Here is a 23,808-nt window from a genome sequence, read left to right as displayed (position 1 = left end):
ATGTTAGCATTGTTTAAGTGTATAGCCTATACATCTTTAATCACTTTCCTTTATCCGGATTCGATTCAACGATTTTTGACAAATAACAATTGAACGTCCAACTGTTTTGACAGTATTAAATTGCCGAAATGATGATTTCGTACAGAGACGAATCGAATAAGGCGTTGACGAGGAAACGTGCTGCCAAACGCGAAGCTGTATCCGAAATACTAATCAGCCGCATACGTAGCCTAGTTCCGGAGTAGGTCTCGCTTTTGCGACCTTCCTGTCCTCGACGAAGATGCAACTGCAGACTTTCTAACATTTTTGGAACTTTGCCACATTGATCGCACGATCGGAAAGGGTAAGGTCACGCGTGAAGTCGCCCCTGAACGATTCGACGCTCTGCTTTCACCCTTTTCGTGCTCTTTAACGTATCTATAATAGAAAAACATGATAGATGAACTCGGAGAGGCATGAATCGCTCAATTGTTCGATATGTGCGTGGGTCGTCGACCGTGCGAAACGGCACTTATTCTGGCAAATCTTCCGAGTCGTCGAAGACGCAACGACATGTTCCCTCCAGATGCTGTGCCACACACTCGTGGAAAATATGTAGGATATTTAGCTTCTTAGAATCGTACAGTTTCTCTTCGACCACGATGCTTTGACGAAAAACGTGTCCTGCCTTTTGTTTCTCGGCTGCAAGAGCTTATATTTCAACGTCCACACCCCTCGGGGCTCTGTTTTCACTTTCCTGAAAAGGAAAAGTTTTCGGGACAAGGTACCAAAGGATTGTACGATCTTAAGATCGTGGCAAACTGAGAATCTCTGTTGCCCAGATTTTTTTGTAGACTGTAAAATTTCAAAGGATCGAGAACGATGTTCATTAAAGAAAAAGTGTTATAGGACTGGGGTCTAAAGATCTTCGTTAAAGTCGCTTCGTCGAATTCGTAACTTCCGAAGGAATCGACGAAAGTTACTTTCCTCAAAAGAAGTTGCAGTCCGTCGAAGCGTTTCGAAATTAATTAGAAACGACGTGAAAAGTAATTTTCGTTGCACGCCACCACTGGAACGGTCTTCTCTTCTTTATCTCGCTTCCATTTTCTTCTTCTCTCGCGTCGTCACGAGGATAAAAATAGTTCTATCCTCCGGTGGACCACTGCAAAGAGAACTTCGGATTTTTTCAAACCCCGGAGTGCTTCTTCCGTTTCTGCCTCCTCTCTCTCGCCCTCCCGGTTGTCTCGCGTTTTAAAAGCCTCTTTCATGAATTTTTCATTTTTCCACCCGTGTTCCTACAGATCACACGGTCTCACCCGTCTCTCTCTCTCTCTCTCTCTCTCTCTCTCTCTCTCTCTCTCTCTCTCTCTCTAGCGGAAACGTAATATTGAAAAAGCGGAAGACCGTTCGCAGTTGGTAATTTCTACCGATGCTCGTCGCTTTCCATTTGTTCGGAATAAAAACTTTTCAAGCTTCCATAACCGTCGTTCACGAGTATTATAACAAGGAAGGTAGTTATTAAAAATCAGGTGACGGCGAGATTAATAGAAAAATGTCGCCGGTTCAGTTTTCTCGTCGACTTCTATACTTCGGTAACGAAGACACTTCCGTACAGACTCGCGCCAACTTTCACGAATAATATTTTCGTTTTTTTTTATGACACGTACGATTTTAATAAAAATCTCGATGAGACGCTAAAAATACGTTTAGCCCTTGGACCGCGGTAGGGTTGAGGGAAGGAATTTGTTGAACCCGGAAAAATCCCGTCGGCGAGGCCCGCTCGCCGCGGTTCGAAAACAATGCGACGAAAGCCCTTCGTCGTTGCGAGGGTGCATCTAAAATTAAGCTTGCGCTTCGATGGCCAAGCACTCGAGCCGGCCGCGCTTTAATCGAATACTTTTTTCCTCTCCACCGCGCTCCACTTCCCTCGGCTTAAATTGCCTGCTTCTCGCTGCGATCCGACGCCATCTGATTATTCCTAGGATTATCCCGTTTTCAAGATTGATTCCAAGCTCAGCATCTATTTCCAAGTGCTCGTTGCCCATTAAAGAGCCTGAAAAATATTCCAAAATAACCGATCAGAGATCTTAATGATCGTTAACCGCATCGTGTTTTGGAAGACTGATACGGGTAAGTTAATGTAGAGTATTTTAGTAATGACCCGGTTATTCACGGTTGTCGGTCATTAAAAGAGCCATGAGCTTAACGGAAGTGCCGATAACGTCTCGATAAAACGTGTTTTTACGTGATAGCGCTGCTTAGATGTCCGATGGAAAATGGTCGCTGCTTTCACGGCTGCTTTTATCGATTACCCGATATACCCTGAAAAAGATGAAACAGCCCGGAACGCTAAAGTTTCGTCCTTTACAACGGGAACATTTTTTTTACAATCCCTTTGAACCTTTTTTTTTTTTTCCTGTCTGCATCGAGCACGAGCGGGCCTATTTGAGGAAACTAGAAGTGGTCCACTTGTTTCTAAAGTTAGACGAAAGATTTGAAGGATAGAAGAAATATCTATGAGCGCCACGCGTTTCTCCTCCCATATAATTAGTAGGCTATAAAATGGAATGTTTCTAATGGAATGTTCATTTAGAAAATGAAGCGATAATTTCTCTTACTCTTGGAAATAATGGTATGCATTTCTCTCTTGATATTCTGCATGAAAATCTACGGTCTACCAATAAGAATTCTCGAAGAGAACGTTTCTCTTTCGTTTACGTGTTATAATCGCACGCTGTTTTAAAGTTTCAATAAAGTGCGGCAAGTGTAATTTCGTTCAGTTTTGGGTTTGGCAAAACCGGCGAAGTTGGCTTGTCTAGCTGCGTTGTTTGTACATTTTTCTCCAGCCGTGGAGGGATGGAGAGTCGTGAGAAAAGTGAAGTGCACCCTCTGTCGCAGCGCGTAATTACGCGAGCACTTAAATGCCTTTGGCCACGCGAGTCCACGAGGTCGGTGACCCTTTTTTTCAATCCTTCGCTTACGCTTATTGAAACGCTATCGCTCATTTCCATTCTTCCCCGGATGCCTTTGTTCCCCGGAACTCTGTTTTCTGAGGTCACCGGTGAACGAAACGGATTGGAAGGCGTTGCCTGCTAATCTGATTAAATCGCCGCCTCGGAACGTCTATTATGCTCGTATTCTTGACGATTATTGGCTGTGAATGGTGCAGGTTTTTGTTTCGATGCGTGGGCGGCGAATAATGTTCGACTTGGTCGATTTTGTCGAGTGTAAAGAAAAACGGACAGGGAAGCAATTTCCTTTTCATCTCGTCTCGTACAATTTTTTTTAAAAAAATACGAACAGAAGAAGTAGAGTATAGATTCTGTTTGAAGTCTTGCTCGAAAATGTCGATTCGCTTTTCTCTACGGAGAGACGGAAGTTGAATTTTGCGTAGTGCTCGAGATAAGGAGCGACGGTGGCCAATGGGTGGCCGCTTGAATAAAAGGGTTAAACCCGACGTGTACACTGGCTGGCGTAAATATTTGCGCGATTGCTCCCACGGGAATTGTTCGCCGAAGAGCGGAACATAGTCTCGCTCGACCGTTCTAGGCATCATGCACCACTTTTCCCCAATAAGTGACATACTCTTACCAGACTTTACGCAGGCCAGCGATCCGATATGTACACCTTCCGATTCTACATTTTATGTATTATACAATAAAGTAATTTAGTAGATATAAAAATTATGTATTCCGAGGCACAGGAGAACGTGTGGAAAATATTCATACGGGACTTTGACTTGTCAGTCACGGTGATGACTAACAGCAGTAGATATTGACTTTCTTGGTACTGCAATAAACATTTTCTTTGTTTCGTCACGAAGTATTAATGTCTCTTCGCTCACCCACTCAGGTTTCATAATCGTAGAACGCATTTGCCAGAGGCCGCCTCAACCGCGATCAAAATTTTGAATACACTGTAACAAAACCTTGGGATTTGGTCCACCCCTTTGAGTGGGAACGTTCTAATCGATTCTATCGAGAAGCTGTTAGCTATTATCTATAGCTCGATTTAACCAAGGGACTAGCATTGTTGTTATCTTCTCTGTCTCCGACGTGAATGAAGTAGACGCGTAGACCTTTCACGCGAGGAGACGAGAACTTTTCGAGTCTCATCATATCCGCGGGAACTGGCAGCATCGCGGCGTGACAAAGGAGCGCGTCGAATTACGGCGTAGAAGGCAGCCGAGTGCGACCAGCTTGGGATCGTGTGCCCAGTTTAGAGTAGTCTCTCCAGAGCTCCAGCGGACTTTGTTGCATAAAGAGAAACCCTGTGGCAAAGAGCGAAACGAAACAGACGGCGGGATGCGAGGGTTGCGCTAGTACACTGTTCACAAATATCTGAACATCAGTTTTTATCTCCGGTTCTCGTCAGACGAACCTCTGACGCACAGGGTGTATCTGTATATAATGATATACAACGACTGATTCTCGTTTGACGAAGCTGACGTTCAATCGACGCGTTCTTACGTTCTAACAAGAATTTAAACCTGCTCGATACGAATACGAGAAAAACGTAGCAGGCTCCAAGGAATTGCACGTCGCGATGAAAACAAGTGTCCAGATACATTGTACGTCGGTGTATGTTCGTATGGGTGGACAGGGGAAATTCGAAGGGGACAAAGGGACGTCGCGACGGCGCAGACTCGGAGTATGGGCGTCGCGACGCTTTCCTCGCCCCCTCGCCCGGTGCCGCTCTAACGATTCAGGAGTCGTGCTTTTGCCATTCACCGCGATATACGCGTCGATTCTCTCTCTTTCTCCGTTTCATTCTTAGAGACATATACGGTGACGTGCGCGATACAGGTATCGAATAGGTCTCGCACCTTTCTACCCCTGTAAACGGATTTTGCAAGATGCCACAACGAATCCCTGTCTACTGTCATGGCAAATGATCGGAGAAGTGTAGCGTGGCAGTGATCGAAATTCATTCACGGTTGCTCCGATACCAGATTCTTCGATTAACACATTTTCCATCGCATTTTTATACTTACATCGCGCGCTTGTTCGATATTAATTGAGACACGCACGTCGCTGTATACGTACACGAAGGTTTCCTCTTTCTGTATGCTCTGCACACGCACACGTACACTGTTCGAAAGCTGTGCACACATGAGGCACACCTGCGTGCCCGGTCACACGCGTGTGCACGTGCGGATAGAGGCGTAGGCGATCCTTGTCCCTCTCGCTGCCCGGTAAGATCCTCACTGTCTGTCGCTGTTCTGTGTATATCGTATAGTATATGTATAAGTATGCGTTTCGTCGTGGAATCCTGACTGGAACGCACACGGTAGCTGCCGTCCACGATTAAGGAGACCGAGAACGCTGTGTGCTTTTCGCTTTTGCATGCGAGATTTAACCCTGTTCGGGGTCGTCTCTTGTTGTTCGCGGTTTTCTTGCTTTTCGCAAGGGTTGCCATTGTTTTCCGGATCGATGTTGTCTGGTCTCGAACTCGTGGTCGGAATATTTTTATCTCGGAATATCGTATCAGTTGCGTTGGTAGTGCGCCTGTTCTTCGAGCCGAGAGCGTTTAGAGTTTGACGATCCATCCCTCGAGGTATCGTTCGTTAATTTCCACGCAGATACTGATTCCGGCGCAATGGGATTAATTAGACTAATTGCGAAACCGAGTGTGGTCGGAATTAGAGACGAGCTTGCGAAAGGATACTCTTACTGGTCTCTGGACGAGTTAGAAAGAAGGCTTTGAGAGATTAATTGGGTACTTGTTGGATTTATGTTGTTAGGAAGGATCTATTTTTAAAACGGTAGGTACATATCGAGGCACATCTCCGTTTCATATTTTTTATGTCCTGTACTGAGTGTCGATGTGTACGAGTACGTTAAACTCCGAACTTCCAGGTCTCTGGTCGACGGGTTAACAAATGTTCAAACCGAGAATGTACAATTTTCGGATAGGATCAAGAACCGATTAATTTGTAGAAAATAGTCGGGGAAATGGAATCTTGTTGGGAACGATTCTCTAATCCCGATAGCGCACGCATTCGCACTATCTAACGGCGGCGGATCGGCGTGAAATGGCGAGCGGAGAAGCCAGGGAACTGGTTTATTTGTGTGATTACACGAGTTGCCATTTAATCCAGCGTGGGTCGCGGTTACACCGGGTAAAAGGATCTGGCCGTGTTTCCAGTCTCGTAAATCGAAAGATCGTAGAACGCTATTATTTGCCTACTGCTAAACAACCTCGTGCGTCTCGTTCATTCAGCGTCGGAGGAAACAATTTTATTTTATTAATGCAGTTTCACTTTTCAAGAGACACAGTTTCATTTACTTCCGATGCCACTTTTTTGCTTTATTTTTCCGTCGACAAATATTTTTGCCGCGGGATTGCTATCGTTTGGTTCATTTCCTGCGTCTGCGGATGCAGCGGCATCGATCCATTGGCTATTGTCCACGCTTTTTCCGGGAATAATAAACGGGCGCGGCCCAATTTGCATTAAACGCTTCTCTCAAAGTGTCCTCCATTATAACGACAGCAATTTCGTTGTACGCCCTAATTATCAGTATCTAGTAGACGTAATTAAGCGGAGGAGCGACGAAAACTATCTTCGCAATTGTCGATTGTACAGCTTCGATTTGCGACGCGACCGACCGTTCGGGTTGCGTAAGAGAAAATTAGCTCCTCGATTGGATAGGACCTCGAGGAGGGAAGGTAATTGATCTATACTTGTCTTATACGGTGATGAAAAATTGAAAGGCATCCTGGATTTAAATGGTTGCTATAGAAACCATAGACTCCCATCCGCGTTCCTTCATCGATATTCGATCTCGCAAGTTTCCTTCACGATAAATTACTCAAAACGTCAATAACAGAAGCCCGAATTTTATTCCAGTCTCATGGCTGTGCAACAGATTTGTCAATATCGTCGATGACAATTGTTTCGCGTACATCGAATTTTTTCCAACTCGTGAAATGAACAATTTGTTGACTAAAGGCAATACTCGTTAGTAGACGATACGCGTTAACGCAATAATAATGAAAAGCTACAGTTGGTCGGGTCGGTTCTTATCCGGCCAGCGTGATACACAAGTCGACGTAGTAGAAATAACGGGTAGCTCTTTTTACTCGCTCGAGCTACCACACGCGTGTTGGAAGACACCCGTGTGGCGCGTACGAGCGTTCGCCGCTAAGGAATGACCGAACAAGGCGAGTTTACGTGGGTAGAAAACATCACCCACTGGCTCTCTTCTCGAGAACGTCAACCTCATCTTCTGAAATAGCTTCTCTCGTTTCTCTAATTCGATAACTGGAAAGTGGTACACCTGCCAGTAAGTGCTTGTTACGCTCATCAAATTATCTTACTACCCGTTTAGTTTTAATACGTTTTTTTCCATCAGATTTATTCGTCTCGGATTCGCGATCGTATTCCCGACGTAAACGCATAGAAATAATTTTGAATTAAATGAATATCTGTCACGGTAGACGCGGTTGGCGCAAGATTTAATTATAATTATAGAGTCACTTAACGCCGGAGTGATTTATATCGCAAATTATCAGGCGCAAGTGGCACTTTCGCGCGTGGGATGCGAAACTTGGTAGGTTGAAGAACCGAAGAATCCTTGAAAATTTACGTGGGCCAACTTACGGCTAACTTAATCGATTCACGTGAACTTGTTCCACCGTTCGACGAGTTTCGACGAGTATACAAAATCGGAGTTATTCCATATCGATTAATCGTCTGTTTTGTTCGAACGTGCGAAAGGGTTGCTCCGAAGGATTTTCCCGCGCGTACTATTTTGGTGGCGTGCGCCGTGCTATTTTCGCGGTGGCAAGTCCGAGAAAAGAGGGTTGCCGGCAATAAAACGTCCCTCCACTCGCTCCGGTCCGAGGCTCTCGCAATCGATAGTAGTCGCACGTGCGATCTCGGAGGCAACGCGTTGCCCTTCGTTAAAAAGAGTCGCTCCTCCGCTCCGATTACCTTCCGCAAGGACGTACGCACAATTTTGGGTGAAAACCATGTGTAGCAATCGCGAAGTCGTTCCCGGTGTCCCTGACGTCGATCTCTCCGGCTCGCGTCGAGAATAATGAAGACGCGACGATGATGCATGATCGCGTTAAACGGAGGAGTGATCGTTAAAGGTGAAATATCACGATACTAGTCGATTGATAAACGCTTCGCGTGGGCCGCGATATACGCCCACGCGCTACGCCAACTGTATTTTATGTGACTCAATCTCTTCTTCGACGCGTGTAAGTGTGACTCGGGAAAAAGCAGACTTTCGAGAATTAAACATTTTCTATCGCGGTGTTGCATGAATTGTTGATGAAAAGAAAGCTGCGATCTAAATTTGATTACGAAGGTAAACGGTGAATACTTTCGCTGTTGATATATTCTTCTGATCTCGAACCACTTTCCTTTACTTTGTTCATGAATATTGAGCGGAGTAAGTGGCGTGTATAGGCCCCGTAAGGTGCAGCAGTAGGACTGGGTCGAGAATCGTCTCGCGGACGTCGACTTGAAACCGTGCCAATCCTCGAAACCGAGTTCCATCCACCGGGCTGCATAATAAAACAATTGGATCCCCGTGGAAAAGGGCCAATGTCAATATCTTACATCGTACACGGAATGCGCGCGTGGGCTCATTCAACCGCGTTCCCTGCTGCAAACCAGCGCGAAAAAGAACCTGACGAGACAATCGAGTAACCTATTCGTTCGCGAATCAAATTCGATGGGGTAAATTAGAAGAGAGAGAAACAATAAGATCGATTTGGGATTTGAAGAATTAAATACAGAGTCGATTTTTATTAACTTTTACCGTCTTGGGAATAAAACGAGGAACAATGGTTTCATTTAGAAATTCTGTTCCCGAACGGACGACGTTTATTTAAGGATGTATAGGCTATATACTTANCTCCTAAACCCTTGAAGATACGGGAAAATTGCATAGGACCTTTCTTGTAGAGGACGACGAGATCTACAATTTCTGTATAAATATTCTTCGCTAGCGCAAATATTTAACGAGTTATTGATGAAAAACGAAAAAACAGTTTTTCGCAAATTACTCGTAAACTATTGACACTAGCGAAGAATTTTTATATGGAAATTGTAGATCTCGTCGTCCTCTACAAGAAAGGTCCTATGCAATTTTCCCGTATCTTCAAGGGTTTAGGAGTTATTGAGGAAAAACGAAATTTTTTTCTAAAAGTTCGCCGTTTTGACGCTGGGATGGTCGGATTTTGTCAACATCAATAAAATGCCAAATAATCATACTTAACTCGTTAAATATCGAAATTAGAAGATAAATTCATAAAACCTTTCTTGTGAGGACGTCAGGACTTACAACTTTTGTATAAAAAACTTTTCGCCAGCGTTAATAATTAATTGAATGTTTCCTTCTATACTTTTTAGCACGTAGCTATTTATTATTAACTTTGTTCTTCCGACGTCTGATTTCTTTTTAATTATAGGAAATGCGTTTTTCTAAAATACATAAACTTTTGGGATGTGTAGCCAATACATCCTTAAACGGAACGATGCAAGCGCGTATCGAGAAAACGTGCGGACACAAGTTCCAGGAATGGTACTATTGATTTTTGGCTGCTCCTTTTTCGACCCCATCCGTCTGCGATTCTGTCCCCTTCGAATCACTCGCCATTGCCGCTGTCGTGCACCCTTCTCGATATCTCCGCGCATTTCATGTGCTCTTCCAGCCAGTGAAATAGGTGGCTTGGAAAATGCCACGTCCTTTAATTACACCTACGAACCGAGCAGCTAAATTATTATTTTTCTGCCGTCAGTTTTTTGTAATAGAATATCGGATTTTCGATTTGGAAAAATTGTGTTCGAGATCGAACGCGGAGTTTTCAATCGGATTATCTCAATGCTAACACGTGTACCGAGAACGCAAAGAAAATAATTGTGTAATATTTTTCACGGATCGGAATGAAATTTCGTCTTGTCAATCTTTTCGTTTCGTTTTATTTACCAATTCTTGCAAATCTCTAGGGAACCGACGATTTCCTTTAGAGTCAATCGGATTTTAAAATCGATAAATATAATTTGTCGTGTAGGAAGTTCTATAAACGTCACTTTCAAGCAATTTCAATGCCTTTTGGATGAAACAGCCATTCGACGAAGAGCGAGAGGGGGGAAAAAGTGGCACGAAGCTGATGGGAAACAAATCGACAGACGGAGGAACACCATGGGTGGCGTATATTGATCGACGAAAGAGAGAGAGAAGGGAGGGGGGCTTTATAACGTGCGTACCACCCTCGCTTCGTTGGGGTGTAACATATAATTTTCATGAGACTGCTACACAACGTGTTTCCTGTCAAACGCAGAAACTTATCTCGGCCTCGTTGTACGTGCGGCTCGGCAATTATTCACAGCCATTGCTGTTTCGTTTCCAACCCCCGAGCCATCCGGGTTCAATTTCGATAATAGACTTTTTCCCAGGGAAAGTTTAGGGCAACGAAGGGATAGTTCTTTGTAGTCCGTTTTCATACATTTCCTGCGCAAGTTCGTCAGTTTTAATAAACCGTAAAGCAGATAACTTTTCTCTTGGAAATGATAGCAATTAACAAACATCGTCACGAGTGGGAGGATGAGGGGCGTGATTAGTTATCAAATTAAATGATGCGTCGAATATCAGAAATACAGAAGTATCTAATGCAATATCGTGGGTCAATAAATTGATAAACTGTCTGGCAAACCATACATTAATTTTTCTTCTGTGATATCGACAATTTCCCTCGTTATAAATCTCGCGATGCTTCGAGTCATACTTATCTGCAATCTTTCGACTTCGACTTGCATGAGACTTAAAACGAATTAAAACTTCCACAGATTTCACATTTTTTATCTATACAAAATTACTAGTTGTTATCTGTAGCATTTATTATGCATGCATCGTCTTACGAGGCTGATCGCCAAGGATCGTTTCGTCAAGCGATCGAACACGGAACTGAACGGAACTATTCTGCTCGTGAGACCGATACAATCGACTCGCGATAGTGTCAGATAAGATAACAGAGCCCGACGCTTCTTCTTTTCTCTTCCCGGCTTTGTTCTTGTCACTGTTGCACGTCGCCGCGTGGCTGCTCCTCCTTCTTTCCTTCGTTCGTTGGGTTTGCATGTCGTGCTTCCACTCCATCGACGGGTTTCCGGGCACCGACCGTCTTCTCGGTATCATGTGCTTTCTGAACGTGTCCCAACGGAAATCCAGCTACAGGTAAAGAGTGCTGGTTCTTTCGCTTTTCGGAAATCGCGTCATTATCTCGTTAAAGACATCGTGTCTTGATCTGATTGTGAGCGTAAATTATCGGAGATAACGTCTGAGACTCATTTGATATCTGGGGAAAGTACAGCATCGTAGGATAACAAAAAAACACTTGTTTTCAGATTGTAATTTGGTTTTTTAATCGTCTGATTGATTTTCTTCTTGTTTCTCTCTGTTACAGGTAAGCCTATTACCGCGGATCGCACAGGTCGAGTAAGTAAGAGATATATTCCACTTAGTTCGCTAGGAGAGGAAAAAGACGAGGAGAACAGGCTCCGAATTCGCATAATTAAACCCGTTCCAGCCGCGAAGTACCTAAACTAATTCCGCGCTTCCCACGAAATTATAACGCGTCCCTTGTTCATTGCTTTACACCTACGCACCGGAATCGTAACGCATCCCCGCTAAACCGCTTCCCGTCCCTTGGCGACGCACATATTTCTCTAAACTAATTTCATCTACCTTGCGCGTACTGCGAATTAGAATCGGGGAATTGAACCGATTACGATTACGCTCGATCCTAATTGTTTCAATCCGTATCATCGATATACCTGAATCAGCCTGTAGACGTATCTATCAAAGAGAGATAATCGGCGATTGATGGGAAAGAGAGGGAAAACGACCTTGTCTGTAACGGTGCGAGCGACCTAGTCCGGCTGGACCATTCACTGATCGCCGATCGCTCATGGCCGAGGACCATAAGCACGAGCAGGAATGGAACGATAAACTTAACAAAGATTGTATTTCTTTTTTGCGTCTTAACGTTTCACTTTTTATTATCAGACCGCAGTTTTTTTATGCAAGGTGAAACTTTTATGGTGTCAATTTTAAAAAGTCGATTTAGCTTCTGATATTTTATACATTGCACATGTACGATCGATTTTATAAACACAATCTAGTCTATTTTCGTCAGAGATTTTATAGACGATTGACCCGAACATTAATTATAACAGAACTGGTTACTCTTTTAACTGCAGCATTCGTTTGGTCATGTTTAAAGCTTCGGAAAAAATTCGGTTGCGGTTAGAAATAGAAAAGGTCGGCGGAACGAGTCCATCGTAGAAAGTCTGTGGATTAGCTGGAAACGGCAATAGTTTATTCGTGTCGGAGCGTGGTCGCCGATCGATCGCGACGACGACGACGACGACGACGACGACGACGTAACAGGATTTCGTCGATGGAATCGAAACTCGATTCCTCGCGGGCGTGCTCGAGTTTCCACGAATCCTTGTTCGCCCGCCCGGAGGATCGGTTTCCCGGTGAACTTTCCAGCTAGTCAAGGGTGTGCTACTTGCTCGGATAGGGGCGCCGAATTCGAGCAGCTTAGCAGCTGATTGGATGGGTTTGTTGGAAGGACGTGAAACCCGTTTTAAACTTTTTTCTCTCTTGGTAGATAGATTTATAATAATTTAGACTCATCATTCTGTTCTTTTAATTAGGATACCGAGGAGACATCTTGGACATAGTCACGAGAAGTTTCTTATGTCTCTGAATTAGAAAAACAAGTGCTCCGAAGCGAGTCGTCGTCGGATAGGGAATGGCAGGCTACAACTATAGGAACAGTGGTAGCGTAGTTTTTACGGACTGCCGGAAGCCGGAGCGTGTAAACACTTGTGGGAATCGTTGTTTTACGCGCAGATGTATAACAGAGCAGAAAGTGAGACAGTCCTCTTTCTCAACGCGCGTTCTAATCTTCGTGGAACGATCGCTTTATGCTTTATGGTATCCATTGAGAAGTCTATGTCCAATTGTATTTATGTGGCATTTTGCCAACTTGTTGAATGAGGTGTCGGATAGATCGGAAGATGATACAAGTAACGGATAGATCGGTAGTGTGCTGGAAAAGAGACATGGGAGTTCTATGGAACCTTAGAATTTATTTCATGTTCTACATGTATACAAGACATCCTCCCTCCCTATACTGTGTCGGAATCGTTAGTGATTCTGGCGATAGGGACACGAAATCGTGTAAAAAAACGTACATACGTAATTGGAAGCGTGATCGTTTACACGTCCTTCGATGGGGTGCCACATGAGCACAGCATTCGTGAAGCATAGACGTGAGTCAGTGTCAGATCAGCAGTGGAAGAATAGAAGCAACGAGTCTAAGGTATCGTCTGTAATTCTCCTCTTTAAATCTCTTTAATCGGGAAATTCCTTGAAGCTCGCTTCCATCAGGATCGGAAAAATCGAGCTCGTTGTCTAGGAAGTAGACGGATTGATTGTTTCTGTCTGGTCGTTCGCGACTAAATCGGGTTTTGAAATTGTTCCCAGTTGCTCGATTGTCTCGAAAGTTCGTCAGTCTGGCCCAGATCGAGTTACACCGCGCAATTATCGATACACGGCTATTTCGTTCCCCGGGAATCGTAGTAGGAAACTTTTGTCACGGATGCCGAAGCGAATCGAGGCTTGTTAACGCGATTAAGTTCGTGGGAACACGGTTTATTACACGCTTATCGAGTCATGCTTCAATGGGAGCATTATTAAACCAGCCGTTCTGCGATTACAATTAGTTTAATTCCAGCAAGTTCATCGTTTTCAATTTACGTTTACGACTATTTGCTATCGGCAGAACCATAGTATCGGTACCAAGGTCTACATTATAGATTACAACGAGTTTATCGTCGACGCCCGGGTAAATAGTGTTGTGTGTCATCCTCCGTTACACAATAATACGTTACGTAATAAGAAAGTCCTGTAATCTCAAGAGCGACTTGTAAGATTTCGTTTTATTTGTTCGTCGTTTAGATTCTCAAGTGAAAGAAGTCTTGAAAGGTGAGTGATAAAAGAACCAGATGCAGTTTTAATCGGTACGCTGAAACGGGAAGAGAAAGTGTTTTATAATGTTACGTTTCGTGAAATCCACGAGACACCAGAATCGGTATGATTAATTCGCGTTACGCAACAATCGATCTGTCCTTCGAACGTTCAACTTCATCCGATAAAAATAATTAATTCCGGGATCGATTAATTTGATCGTCGATCGTTTACTTCCTCTTATTAATAGTGTAACGTGGGAAAAAGAAAACGGATAATTATGCTATCGATTTTCTCTTCGGTTGAGAAAGGATTTCTCCCGGTCATCGAAAATTGCATGGAGTCGTTCTAAAAAATTAGTGTAACGCGAATTTGGTATCTTCGCCGAAGGCGGAAAGAGCGGCCTACAAAGGGTCCGGTAAACAAATGTATTATGCATAACGTGGCACGCTAATCTCGTCTCGATTTGCATTTCACTCGGAGTCGGTTTTTATTCGTTTTTCCTTTCCCTCGCGTTTCCTCGGTTCGGGAATACCCATCGTGAGCGTTTCAAATTCTCCGACAAGAAAGTCTGAATTCTCAGACGGAGATTAGTATCGTTCGCTCGATGCAAATCCGATACGATTGTTGACCAGCAAGAGCCAGCGGCGCCGTGGCTGCTCTCTCTATTTTCATATGAAAAGAGAATAAGGGAAGCGAGCGGCAACTGGAACCGTGGCTAAAATTGTCCAAGTTGACTTCGCGCCAACTTTTCAGAATACTTCGGCGAGCCACGCTGGAAAATTTCGAGCATCGAGAAAACTCTGACAACAAATTTTACATATTGAAATATTAGCCAGACGGATCAGGAGTAAACGATTACAAGTGTAGGTTGGTAATGAAAATGGTGGAAATATCGTGCGAAATGAGTGAAAGCTAGAAATAGAAACGGAAATAGTAAGATTATTATTGTCGTTAGTTAGGGGTTTCCACGTTTGCGTAACTTTCACCGGTCGCACGTGACGCTCGCTCCGTTCGCGTGCCGTTCGCGTGATAACGACGAATTTCCTTCAAATGCAGAAAGAACCGTTTTACTTTTATCGTCCCTGTTAAACGTCCCGTGCCACTTGCCGGTCTAACTATTATTTGCACAACGCGGAAAATTGGCCGACGCGACGCCTCGACAATCGCGGTAACAGAAGGAAACGTTTCATTTGTATACACCGTACTCTCAGACTTTAATTCGGTCAGCTATAAGCTGATAAAAGAAACAGTAAAAAAGAAAAGTTCTTATATAAAGAATTCCGAATGAAATCGCTTGGATAGGAGAGAGCAACGCGGAATGAAAAACTGGAGAAATCGTTATAATGTGAGAACGATGGCAAGGGATGTTTGATTCGCTCGTTCGATTCGCAGTGCGCCTCGCGTGCATGCAATATCGCGGTCGTTTTAAGAGCTCGCCCTCGTCATCCCCTGTCATCCACCGGTTTTTCAATTATCACGGCCGGGCAGACCGACGACACGGTCGCTGCGATTCCCGCCTTAAACCTCGTTTCACAGCTCGTGTATCACGACCTCGATTCTATCCAACTTCCTCGTCTCTGCTCTTTCGCTAATTAAATACGAGCAAGCGCGCAGGCACATATCTTCAAAACTCCTTCATCGGCTACGCTAAATATCGCATAATCCGTAACACACGCGTTTTCTATGGTTTTTACGTACCGTGAAAATGTATAAAGAAATCCATCTAACGAGTTTGTTAGCGGCATATTCATCTCGAGAGCGACGGACGACGGAGGACAGCGCGTCGGTGAAAAGAATTAAATTAGCTCGGTTTCTCGAGCTTAACAAGATCAATTAAGGAGTGGCTGGTTTATTTGCTGAAATCGTCCGGAGAGACCGTACGGCACTTTGATTTTTAGACGGCGCCACTAGCTGGATCGAGATCGATCCAGTTTGGTCTCCCTTGCACGTAAACCTTTAATCGAGTGAACTTAAAATTCTGCCGGAATCGAGCTTCTGGTGCAAAGCTTAAGCGTTCCAATTGACACAACTAGTGGAAGAATTTTATGGGTCATTGCAAATTGAAAGGATAGAACCGAGCTCCGTTTTCCATTCATCCGTTAATGCGAATCGTCGTCGTGCAAAGGCCGAGTTCTTGGCACGTTCTAATCCCAAGCGAAAGTCGCCACGTTTATCGCGTGCACGGTAATTCATCATACGTCGCCTCGCCCTTCGTCTCGATGCTCATTCAAAAATTCATTTGTTCCGAGCAATTTTATAACATAAACGGCAGGTCCGCATTGACGCACAAGTCGAGAACGAAGAAACTTTTTGAACCGAACTTTGAACTTTTATTTTTGTCTTTCCTCGAATCGTTCGTCTTTGTTGCATCCAGACGGTCTGCGAAATGGTTGGCATTTCTTCTGTTACGACGGACCGTCTCCGCCTGGTACGAGCTAATCAGAACTTGTTACGTAAAGACACGCGGAGAACCGTGCCGTGTCGAGTCGGCACGCTTGATTTTCCACTCACGACCGACGCCGGCAAACTTCGCGAGGAAAGTCCCTTGAGGACATTCGCGATCGATCCTTTGCTTTACTATGCGTGGAGTAGAATCTCTTGACCTGACACAAATCTTTTATTTATTCTGTCCAGCTATAAGTCGAGTCTTTCAGCTTAAAGGAATCGTATTTTTGTCAGAGAGAAACTTTACTATTAGAAACGTTTTATTTTATATAAAAACTTGCTATGTTCATCAGTTTTCTCTTACTGTTTCATCACGGGTAAGACTTAGAAATTTATTATATCTATCGAGACTAGTTTATGTACCACGAAATCTTAGGATCGCGGGACAGGTTTGAGACGAATGAGGTGTAAATGATTTAGTTCGAATAACGGTACTCGGTAGTTCCGAATAATCGGTGGTATCGGTGCATCGGCGTGTGAATGATCGATGTCTCCCTCGTCGCGGAGGACGGTAGCTGAATCGAGATCGAATCAAGGTGTCCACAGAAGCGAATTCGAGCGCGAAGCCGCTTCAACAATGAGTGAAAGTCGCGCCCGGCGAAAGCAAATGGGAAACACGGTGTCGACTACGCATCGAAACGTTCCTATCGGTTCCACAACTTCCGTTTTACACGCCATTCGTTTTCAGTACTTCAGTTGTGCAAAACAGATACGCTCCGTTGTACAGGTAGTATAATTCGTTTATAAATAGGCTACACAGTTCTTTTTTTATACAATTTTTATGCAAATGCATCGAAGTTAGAATTTATTCGATAGACGGTACAGTTCGTTTCTTTTATGCCGTGTTCGGAATGCATTTATTTCTGGTAGTTTTTATATTTCATGGATAGACGGTTTTTCTCTAAACGCTTGTTTCTCGATTGTCAGGAAAGATCGGTGGAAGTAAGAAAAACAGCGGGGATCCATGACTAGAGTCGGTAGAGCGGCACGAGCCCACGTCACGTCTGTGTTGTCCATCGAGGTGGGGTTTCGCGGCGAACATCGAGCGAGTCGCGAGCGAGTCGCGCCAGTCAACCTGAAACCGCGACACTCGTTGCTCCGTTCTTTGCGCGCGCTCTCGATGGCGCCTCCGGTTTTCGATAAAAACAGCGCGAAACGGAAATCGCGTTTGAATCGTCGCGCGCGCTAGGGCTGGGCTCCGGACGTGCGGTGTGCAAAATTGTTAGTGGCGTTACGAACTATAAAGGGTTCGTAGAATTGATAAAAAATATAGAAACAGTACGAGAATAGTGTATGAATTACAGAAGGATTGTCAGAATCTGTTGGTTTTCGATCGTAAAAACTGAACTGTTTAATCGATACCACGAGATTGTACGCGTTCTCTCGTATTTCAACAACCTCGGCTGATACTCGTTTCAAAGACACGATTCGCGCTTAAGCCACGGAAATCGCATCGTGACCGAAATCCTCTAAAAAGAACTGCGAGGCGAGTTACAAATCCTTGGAAACTCGCGTGGAAAGTGAGCCGATCCCCGTTTTAAACGTCGATATATCACGACGAAGAGGTAGCTGGCTGGTGAAATCGAAGATGCAGCGAAAGCTCGACGCGAAGTTCAAAGGATAGACGCGCGTCTATTAAACGTTTTGCTCTCGCGTTACGCCCATGGAAAGTCAAATGGACTAGTAGAGTCTAGGTCTACAGAGCGAGAGAGAAAGAGAGAGAGAGAGAGACGAAGAAAGAGAAGGACGTTGTTCAGACTTTCACGTCGACTCCGTTTCTTCGATCGCGTTACGAAAATTGCGGTTCATTGCTCGTAGCTGGAATGCTCGATTCGAGCGAAGATCGATTGTTTGGAAAATCAGAAAAAACGTACCGTCGTAAGTGGGAATGATCAATAGCCAGACTTGTCGGCGCGACGATTGTCTTTACGTAATTGGCAATTGGAGAACGGCGAACATACTCCTCGTACGCATGTGTGTTCGCGAACCCAAACAGACTGGATATTTTCAGTGAAATCGCAGCGAACTTTTTGGCGCTCTCAATTTCGAGAAAGCGATCGTGCAGAGGTTCTGAACTCTGAGATAAATGCAAATGGAATTTAATAAGTGAAACTCGTGAGATAGGTGACGTTCGCCAAAGTCGACTCGTCGGTAATCGATAAAAATATACGGAGTGTATATAAATATGATCGTCCACGAAATATACTATATGTGAACATACATAAACGTGGAATATAGGCAAACAAAGTAGAAGAGTTGTTCATTTTTACCAAAGTTTTGGAGCGGCGATAAAAAGGAAGACACGGCTGGAAGTTCATCGAACCATCGGTCGTTCGTATAGATTGTCGTTTTTAGGCTTTGTCGGCGAAGAAAAAGTTGATCGAATATTCGATAACAAATAAACGAATTGCCAGTCGATATATCCGTTTAGGAAACGATTAAAAAATAACGAGGAATACAAAAGTAGGAAGTTTAAACAGAAAAAATAAACGGTCGACCGCAAAGTAATTATTCGACGATCAACGAGGTACTCAGAATTTAAAACCACAAATGCGAAATACGTGGAGAAATAAATGATAATTGAATGCGGAGAAAATACAAAATACGAACGCCGCTGGCGATGTGTTAAAACAATTGTTGATTATTTAAATTGATAATATAAATGTTTGAATTAATAACGAGGATGGCGGAAAATTGGGCATCGTTTATTGGCCGCGGCTGACACGGCACCGCGATAATGACGCGCATTATATTCGCTGGCCGTGCGTCATAAGGCTTCGGCCGTCGTCGGCAGCGCGGTGACATCAATTTGGAGGACTGTCCGCTGCTGTAAATCTAATTATTTAACGAGCGTCCCACCGCCCCGACGCGAAATCGTCTGCAAGACAACGCTGCGAAACACGTTTCATTCCGCAACGCGAATCCCGTCGACGATCAGTATTTGTGCATCGATTATGCTCCTGAATATTCTAGTGAGTTCGTGTCGGGACCAAGGTATCGGTTGGTTTCACAGATACCCAAAGCAGGTATATTCAAGTTTTAAGAGAGAGACGTCTGGCAACTTTTGGAATCTACCATTAATGCCACTGTGACTTGAGATCGGAGATTTTCGATTTGCAAACGTAGCGAGTGCCAAGTGATTCGAAGAGTGTTTGATTTCGACGATTGAGTTTTTTTAATCCGGCCTTCGCAGTCGTCTCGGTTAATCGAGTTCGCCTTGCGGGCCAATAATCGATCAGACGTCTCGAACCTCGCGCGAATTGAAAGTATCAACAAGAAGAATTCGATTAAAACGGCAGAAACGAAGGCCTGTCGGCGCACTTTTATTCCTCGCCACGAATTTTATAACACTTTTTCCCAATCGCTTACGCAAACCTCGGTTCGACATTTTCGCTCAGTCATCGTGCACAGAGACATTATCATTTAATTGCACCGCGGTTTGGAACTATCTTTGCTTTGGAGTATTAATTTCGCGTCGCGTAAATATGCAAATCTCGAGAAAGTCGCGGCTCAACGAAAAAACAGACTCGAGATAAAAATCAAGCCTCCTGTGTTCTAATTAACTTTAATGCACTTATCGAAATGCGAGCCGCGTCCCAATGAAAACGGTGGCCCGCTGCGTTGGAAAATAGCCGCTCCAGTAATCGTGTCGCGTACCAAACTCTTTTTTTCTTCTAATTTATTTTCTGAAACGGTCTCGAATCGTTTATTCGGAGACCAATATAACCCGACGTATACGAAAAGAAAGGTTCCACGCGCGTCGCGCTCCTGTCATTTTTTAACCAGCTTCGTATTTTAGGATTAGAAAGCGACTGAGTATTTTTTCTTATTAATCTTAATCGGTCATCGCGAAATGATTTCCCGTTTCCGATCGAAACCGCGTAAGTTATTAACGTTGATTAACGAGTTTACAAGAAGTTTCAACAGATAATCGCTGATTTTGCTTCTCGTTTAATCTGGAAAGATTAGAATTAATTGCAGAAAGATAATGCGTTCTCATAGCGAATATGGCAGCTCTTGCTGAAATCGTGCTACCACAATCTGGTTTCTGCATTCGTTAACCTCTTTCCTTTGCAATATAAATGTAGCTGCACCGCGGCCGCTGACGCTGTAGACGTTATACCCTTGTTAAATCGAGCTGAATTGCAAAAGAGTTCCTCCGGCTGGCGTAACTCGTTCAATGTCGCATGAACCGGCTGGAAAAAAATGTACCGCGATGTCGGAGGTCACGTCTCCTCGCGTTCTCGATATTAAAATTCTAAAAAGTCTGAAACCTCGCGACTTCTCAGTTACAACTGGAAGAATTTTCGCGTTGCCGTTTGGACCCGCGGAAGGAAATTTCCTCAGGCGAACCGAACGTATTTTTTGTCCTTCGAGGCCGCGGTATCGATAATCGAGCGCGTTAACTATGTTAACGAACCGAGCGCACACGCATCGAACACGTGGCGAGCAAACGAACGAACCGGCGGCGCAGCGTATGGATAGCACTGCTCGGTACCGTTAACGCGCGGTACAGTACCGTTCATGAAATAGGTGTCGATGCGCTCTCGGGATTCGTGTCAGCCGCCCGCATTTTCCGCGATCGAACCTCCAGACGACAGTTCGATCGATGCCACAGTGAAAGTCTATCCCTCGACGATTCCTTCGATTTCGTTCCGATTTCCGTTTGTCAGATGCGACGTGTACCTCAATCGTGACCTTCTACAAATTATTGGAGCTTAGACCGCTGTATTATTTCTCGATTCGTTTCCAAGATGCTTGATAAATGTCAGAAGCGACAGAAATATCAATGATATTTTTAGAAAGCGGTTCGGCTTTAATTAAATTAGTGAATCAATAAGAATTACCAATGCAGAAAGATTAAAATACGATACGGCTTAATTCTATACGCGTTGAAGAACTGCCTTCGCTTATCGTTTCAAGAATTAATGAGAGTATACCGCTTTAGATAAGGAGGTATTTTTGAATAACATTGAAACTGTGTGCTATTGACAAGAATATTTTATTTATTACCACGGGAGCGCTTATGCTTCATGTCTCGAAATAGATTAAATTTATCTACCGTTGTAAACAACGATACGAATTTCGTAGTGGATATTTCCACCGGCGCTCGACGATTCGCAATTCTGGCATGCAAAAATGGTACGGTGTTCGTGAAGGAAACGGTAAAACGCGACGAACAAGTTGCGCATACGATTGTACAGTCGAGCATCGATGACGCGATCTCCTCCTCCTCGTTTTTCCTTGAGACTAGCCTCGGTCGCGATGCAACGATCAGACCTCCTGGTTCTAAGCGTTGTTTTGCTCGCAGTCCCCGAAACTTCCTTTGTTCTGATTGTGGGAACCGCTCGTATAATAGTCGAGCTAGAAAGCATTCTGTTGGAAATAAAAGCTAGCGAAAGTGCGCGATAACATTTCGTCGCGGACTTAAAATAACGCGACGTGGCAGTCGAAAGTAATAACAATTTAGATATTGTATCGTGCGACGAGCAGCCAAAATGACCGAACGCAAGGTAAACAGCGAGCGGAAGAATTTTAAACCGTCGAGTTGCGGAATCGTTTAAACAAATTAGTCGATGACTCAAGCAGACTTTCGCAAGTCGGCTCTCCGCGGGAAACTAGTGAAAATTAATACGAGTCTGGCCCGACGGGGACGTTTCTTGATTAACGCGTAGACAATGCAGTCTCTTCATTCAATTCGTCACTGTCTGCTCCGAAGCTTCTGGTTTTTAATCTCGCACTTTTTGTGTTCGATAAAATTAATATAAAAAGTAGTCCCGAGGCGTTCAGTCTCTATCCACGAGTCGCGGTTTAATGACAATTATTATTGTTGAATACCGGATTGCCCTGACCCGAGATCATCTTACTTCATCGCGGACAGCGAGAAACGGTCTCGACTTCGTGTCCGTCGCTTTGAATCTTCGAGCTGCTCGCGCTATCTTCGAAAGTATCAACCGCAATTAGGTAATTCCTTTTCAGGTTGCTGGTTCCGTCTAACGTTCGTGGCTGATGGACGTTCGCTGTCCAGTCGACAACGATGCGAGCATTAAAAAGTCGTTTCCTTTTTTCAATGCATCGGTTTTTCATGTATCTGGCACGGCGAACGGGAACTTATGCAGAAATTCTGAGTCGTTCTTTCCCGCAACGCGAGAGCCGAGAGTATATTCTGCTCCAGATGATGACTCAATTAGAATAACTTAATATTCAGAGGATGTAGGTGAAGTGTATCGGTGCCTTCACCCACATTTACCAGAATTATTGCCCGGGAGAACTGTGATTAGAAATGTAAATGTTTTCGTCTACATACGAATTAACGGATTATTAACAAGTTAACATCCTCCTAAAGCTGGTCAACTCGATTTTCCACCGACGCTATAAAACGAAAACTCTGTGGACACCGGATCTTGTTACCGCGTCTCGTTAGGCTAGGCTGGCGTAATTCTTTGGCTGTATTCCGGTTGTGGGTGGTGTCGTTACTCGTTACGATCGGGCCGTGGTTAAAAGGAGCAAAAAAGGCCCCAGGCGTTGAGTGGAACGCCGTGGCTCTTTCTTGGATCGCGTGCTCCTCTCTTATTAGCCTACATCGAAGCCTCGCCGCCTTCGACTTCTTATTAGGCTGTGACGTATCGTCCAAGTGAACTTGAACGGCAACGATTCATCGTCGCGAAGCAGGAAAGAACTTTCTTTATATTTAGTAACCCGCTTCATGAATTTATTGAAAAGAACCATTCAATATGAACCAAGAATATAAAGTGATACACGTATTATAATTTTCTAAATGCTCCAGTTTGCATAAAAATCCGCAGCGTAACAATTGAAATTCTTTCGTCGAATTCAATCGATCTCTCTCCGGTATTGGAATTAAATAGCATAGCATACACGAGATAAAGCGTTCGCAGATCCGATCAGCGTGAAGGGATTTCCGACGTAACGCGCCCAGGGAATTCTGTAAACGATTTCAGCACGCGGAGATCAAGAGGAATCGGAATTATTCCTGTTAACGGTTATCAGATTACATTTGCGTTAATATACGCTGGGTGTTCGACAAGGAAATAGCAATACCGCTCGAATTAGTACGAATTCCATCTGCACGGGACAATATTAACTATCTGACCGAGGGTCAATCGAGATGACCGTTGAAATATCTGATAGGTCGGTCAGTCTATTCCAATTGAAAGAATTAAATATACGTGCAATAATAAACACGATCGAGTCGCTCCAGTTCATCTGGAGCAGATACTCTCACGCGTTGTTAAGGATGTATTGGCTATACAGTCAATCCCAAGAGTTCATGCACTTTAGAAACGCATTTTTTAAAAAGAAATCAGACGTCGGAAGAACATTGCTAATAATAAACAACAAAAAAAAAATTTTTTATTTTTCCGAG

At 44.0% G+C, this 23,808-nt stretch overlaps 1 protein-coding gene across 8 annotated transcripts in view; it reads left to right on the top strand.

Moving 5' to 3' along the window:
- The window catches only part of siz (Brefeldin-resistant Arf-GEF family protein schizo), a 45,892-nt gene that overhangs the window by 5,547 nt on the left and 16,537 nt on the right, over positions 1-23,808 (top strand). Inside the window, exons 1-2 of one of the 8 annotated variants that reach the window (XM_018027733.2) lie at positions 5,017-5,173; positions 11,398-11,429. The exons of 2 other annotated variants lie outside the window; for them this stretch is intronic. Coding sequence is in view for 1 of the 6 variants with exons in the window: in XM_018027731.2 (XP_017883220.1) it covers positions 11,071-11,168 (98 nt within the window). In the remaining 5 variants the exon portion in view is untranslated. Of the gene's footprint in view, positions 1-5,016; positions 5,174-9,478; positions 11,169-11,397; positions 11,430-17,686; positions 19,448-23,808 lie in introns of those variants that run through there. 5 more of the 8 variants (XM_026815113.1, XM_018027731.2, XM_026815110.1 and 2 more) reach the window with 5 other exon arrangements.

This window comes from Ceratina calcarata, unplaced genomic scaffold (assembly GCF_001652005.2).
Source record: "Ceratina calcarata isolate Rehan_Ccalc_2016 unplaced genomic scaffold, ASM165200v1 scaffold43, whole genome shotgun sequence".
In the NCBI taxonomy this organism is placed as follows: domain Eukaryota; kingdom Metazoa; phylum Arthropoda; class Insecta; order Hymenoptera; family Apidae; genus Ceratina; species Ceratina calcarata.
This window is presented reverse-complemented; position numbering and strand designations above follow the sequence as displayed.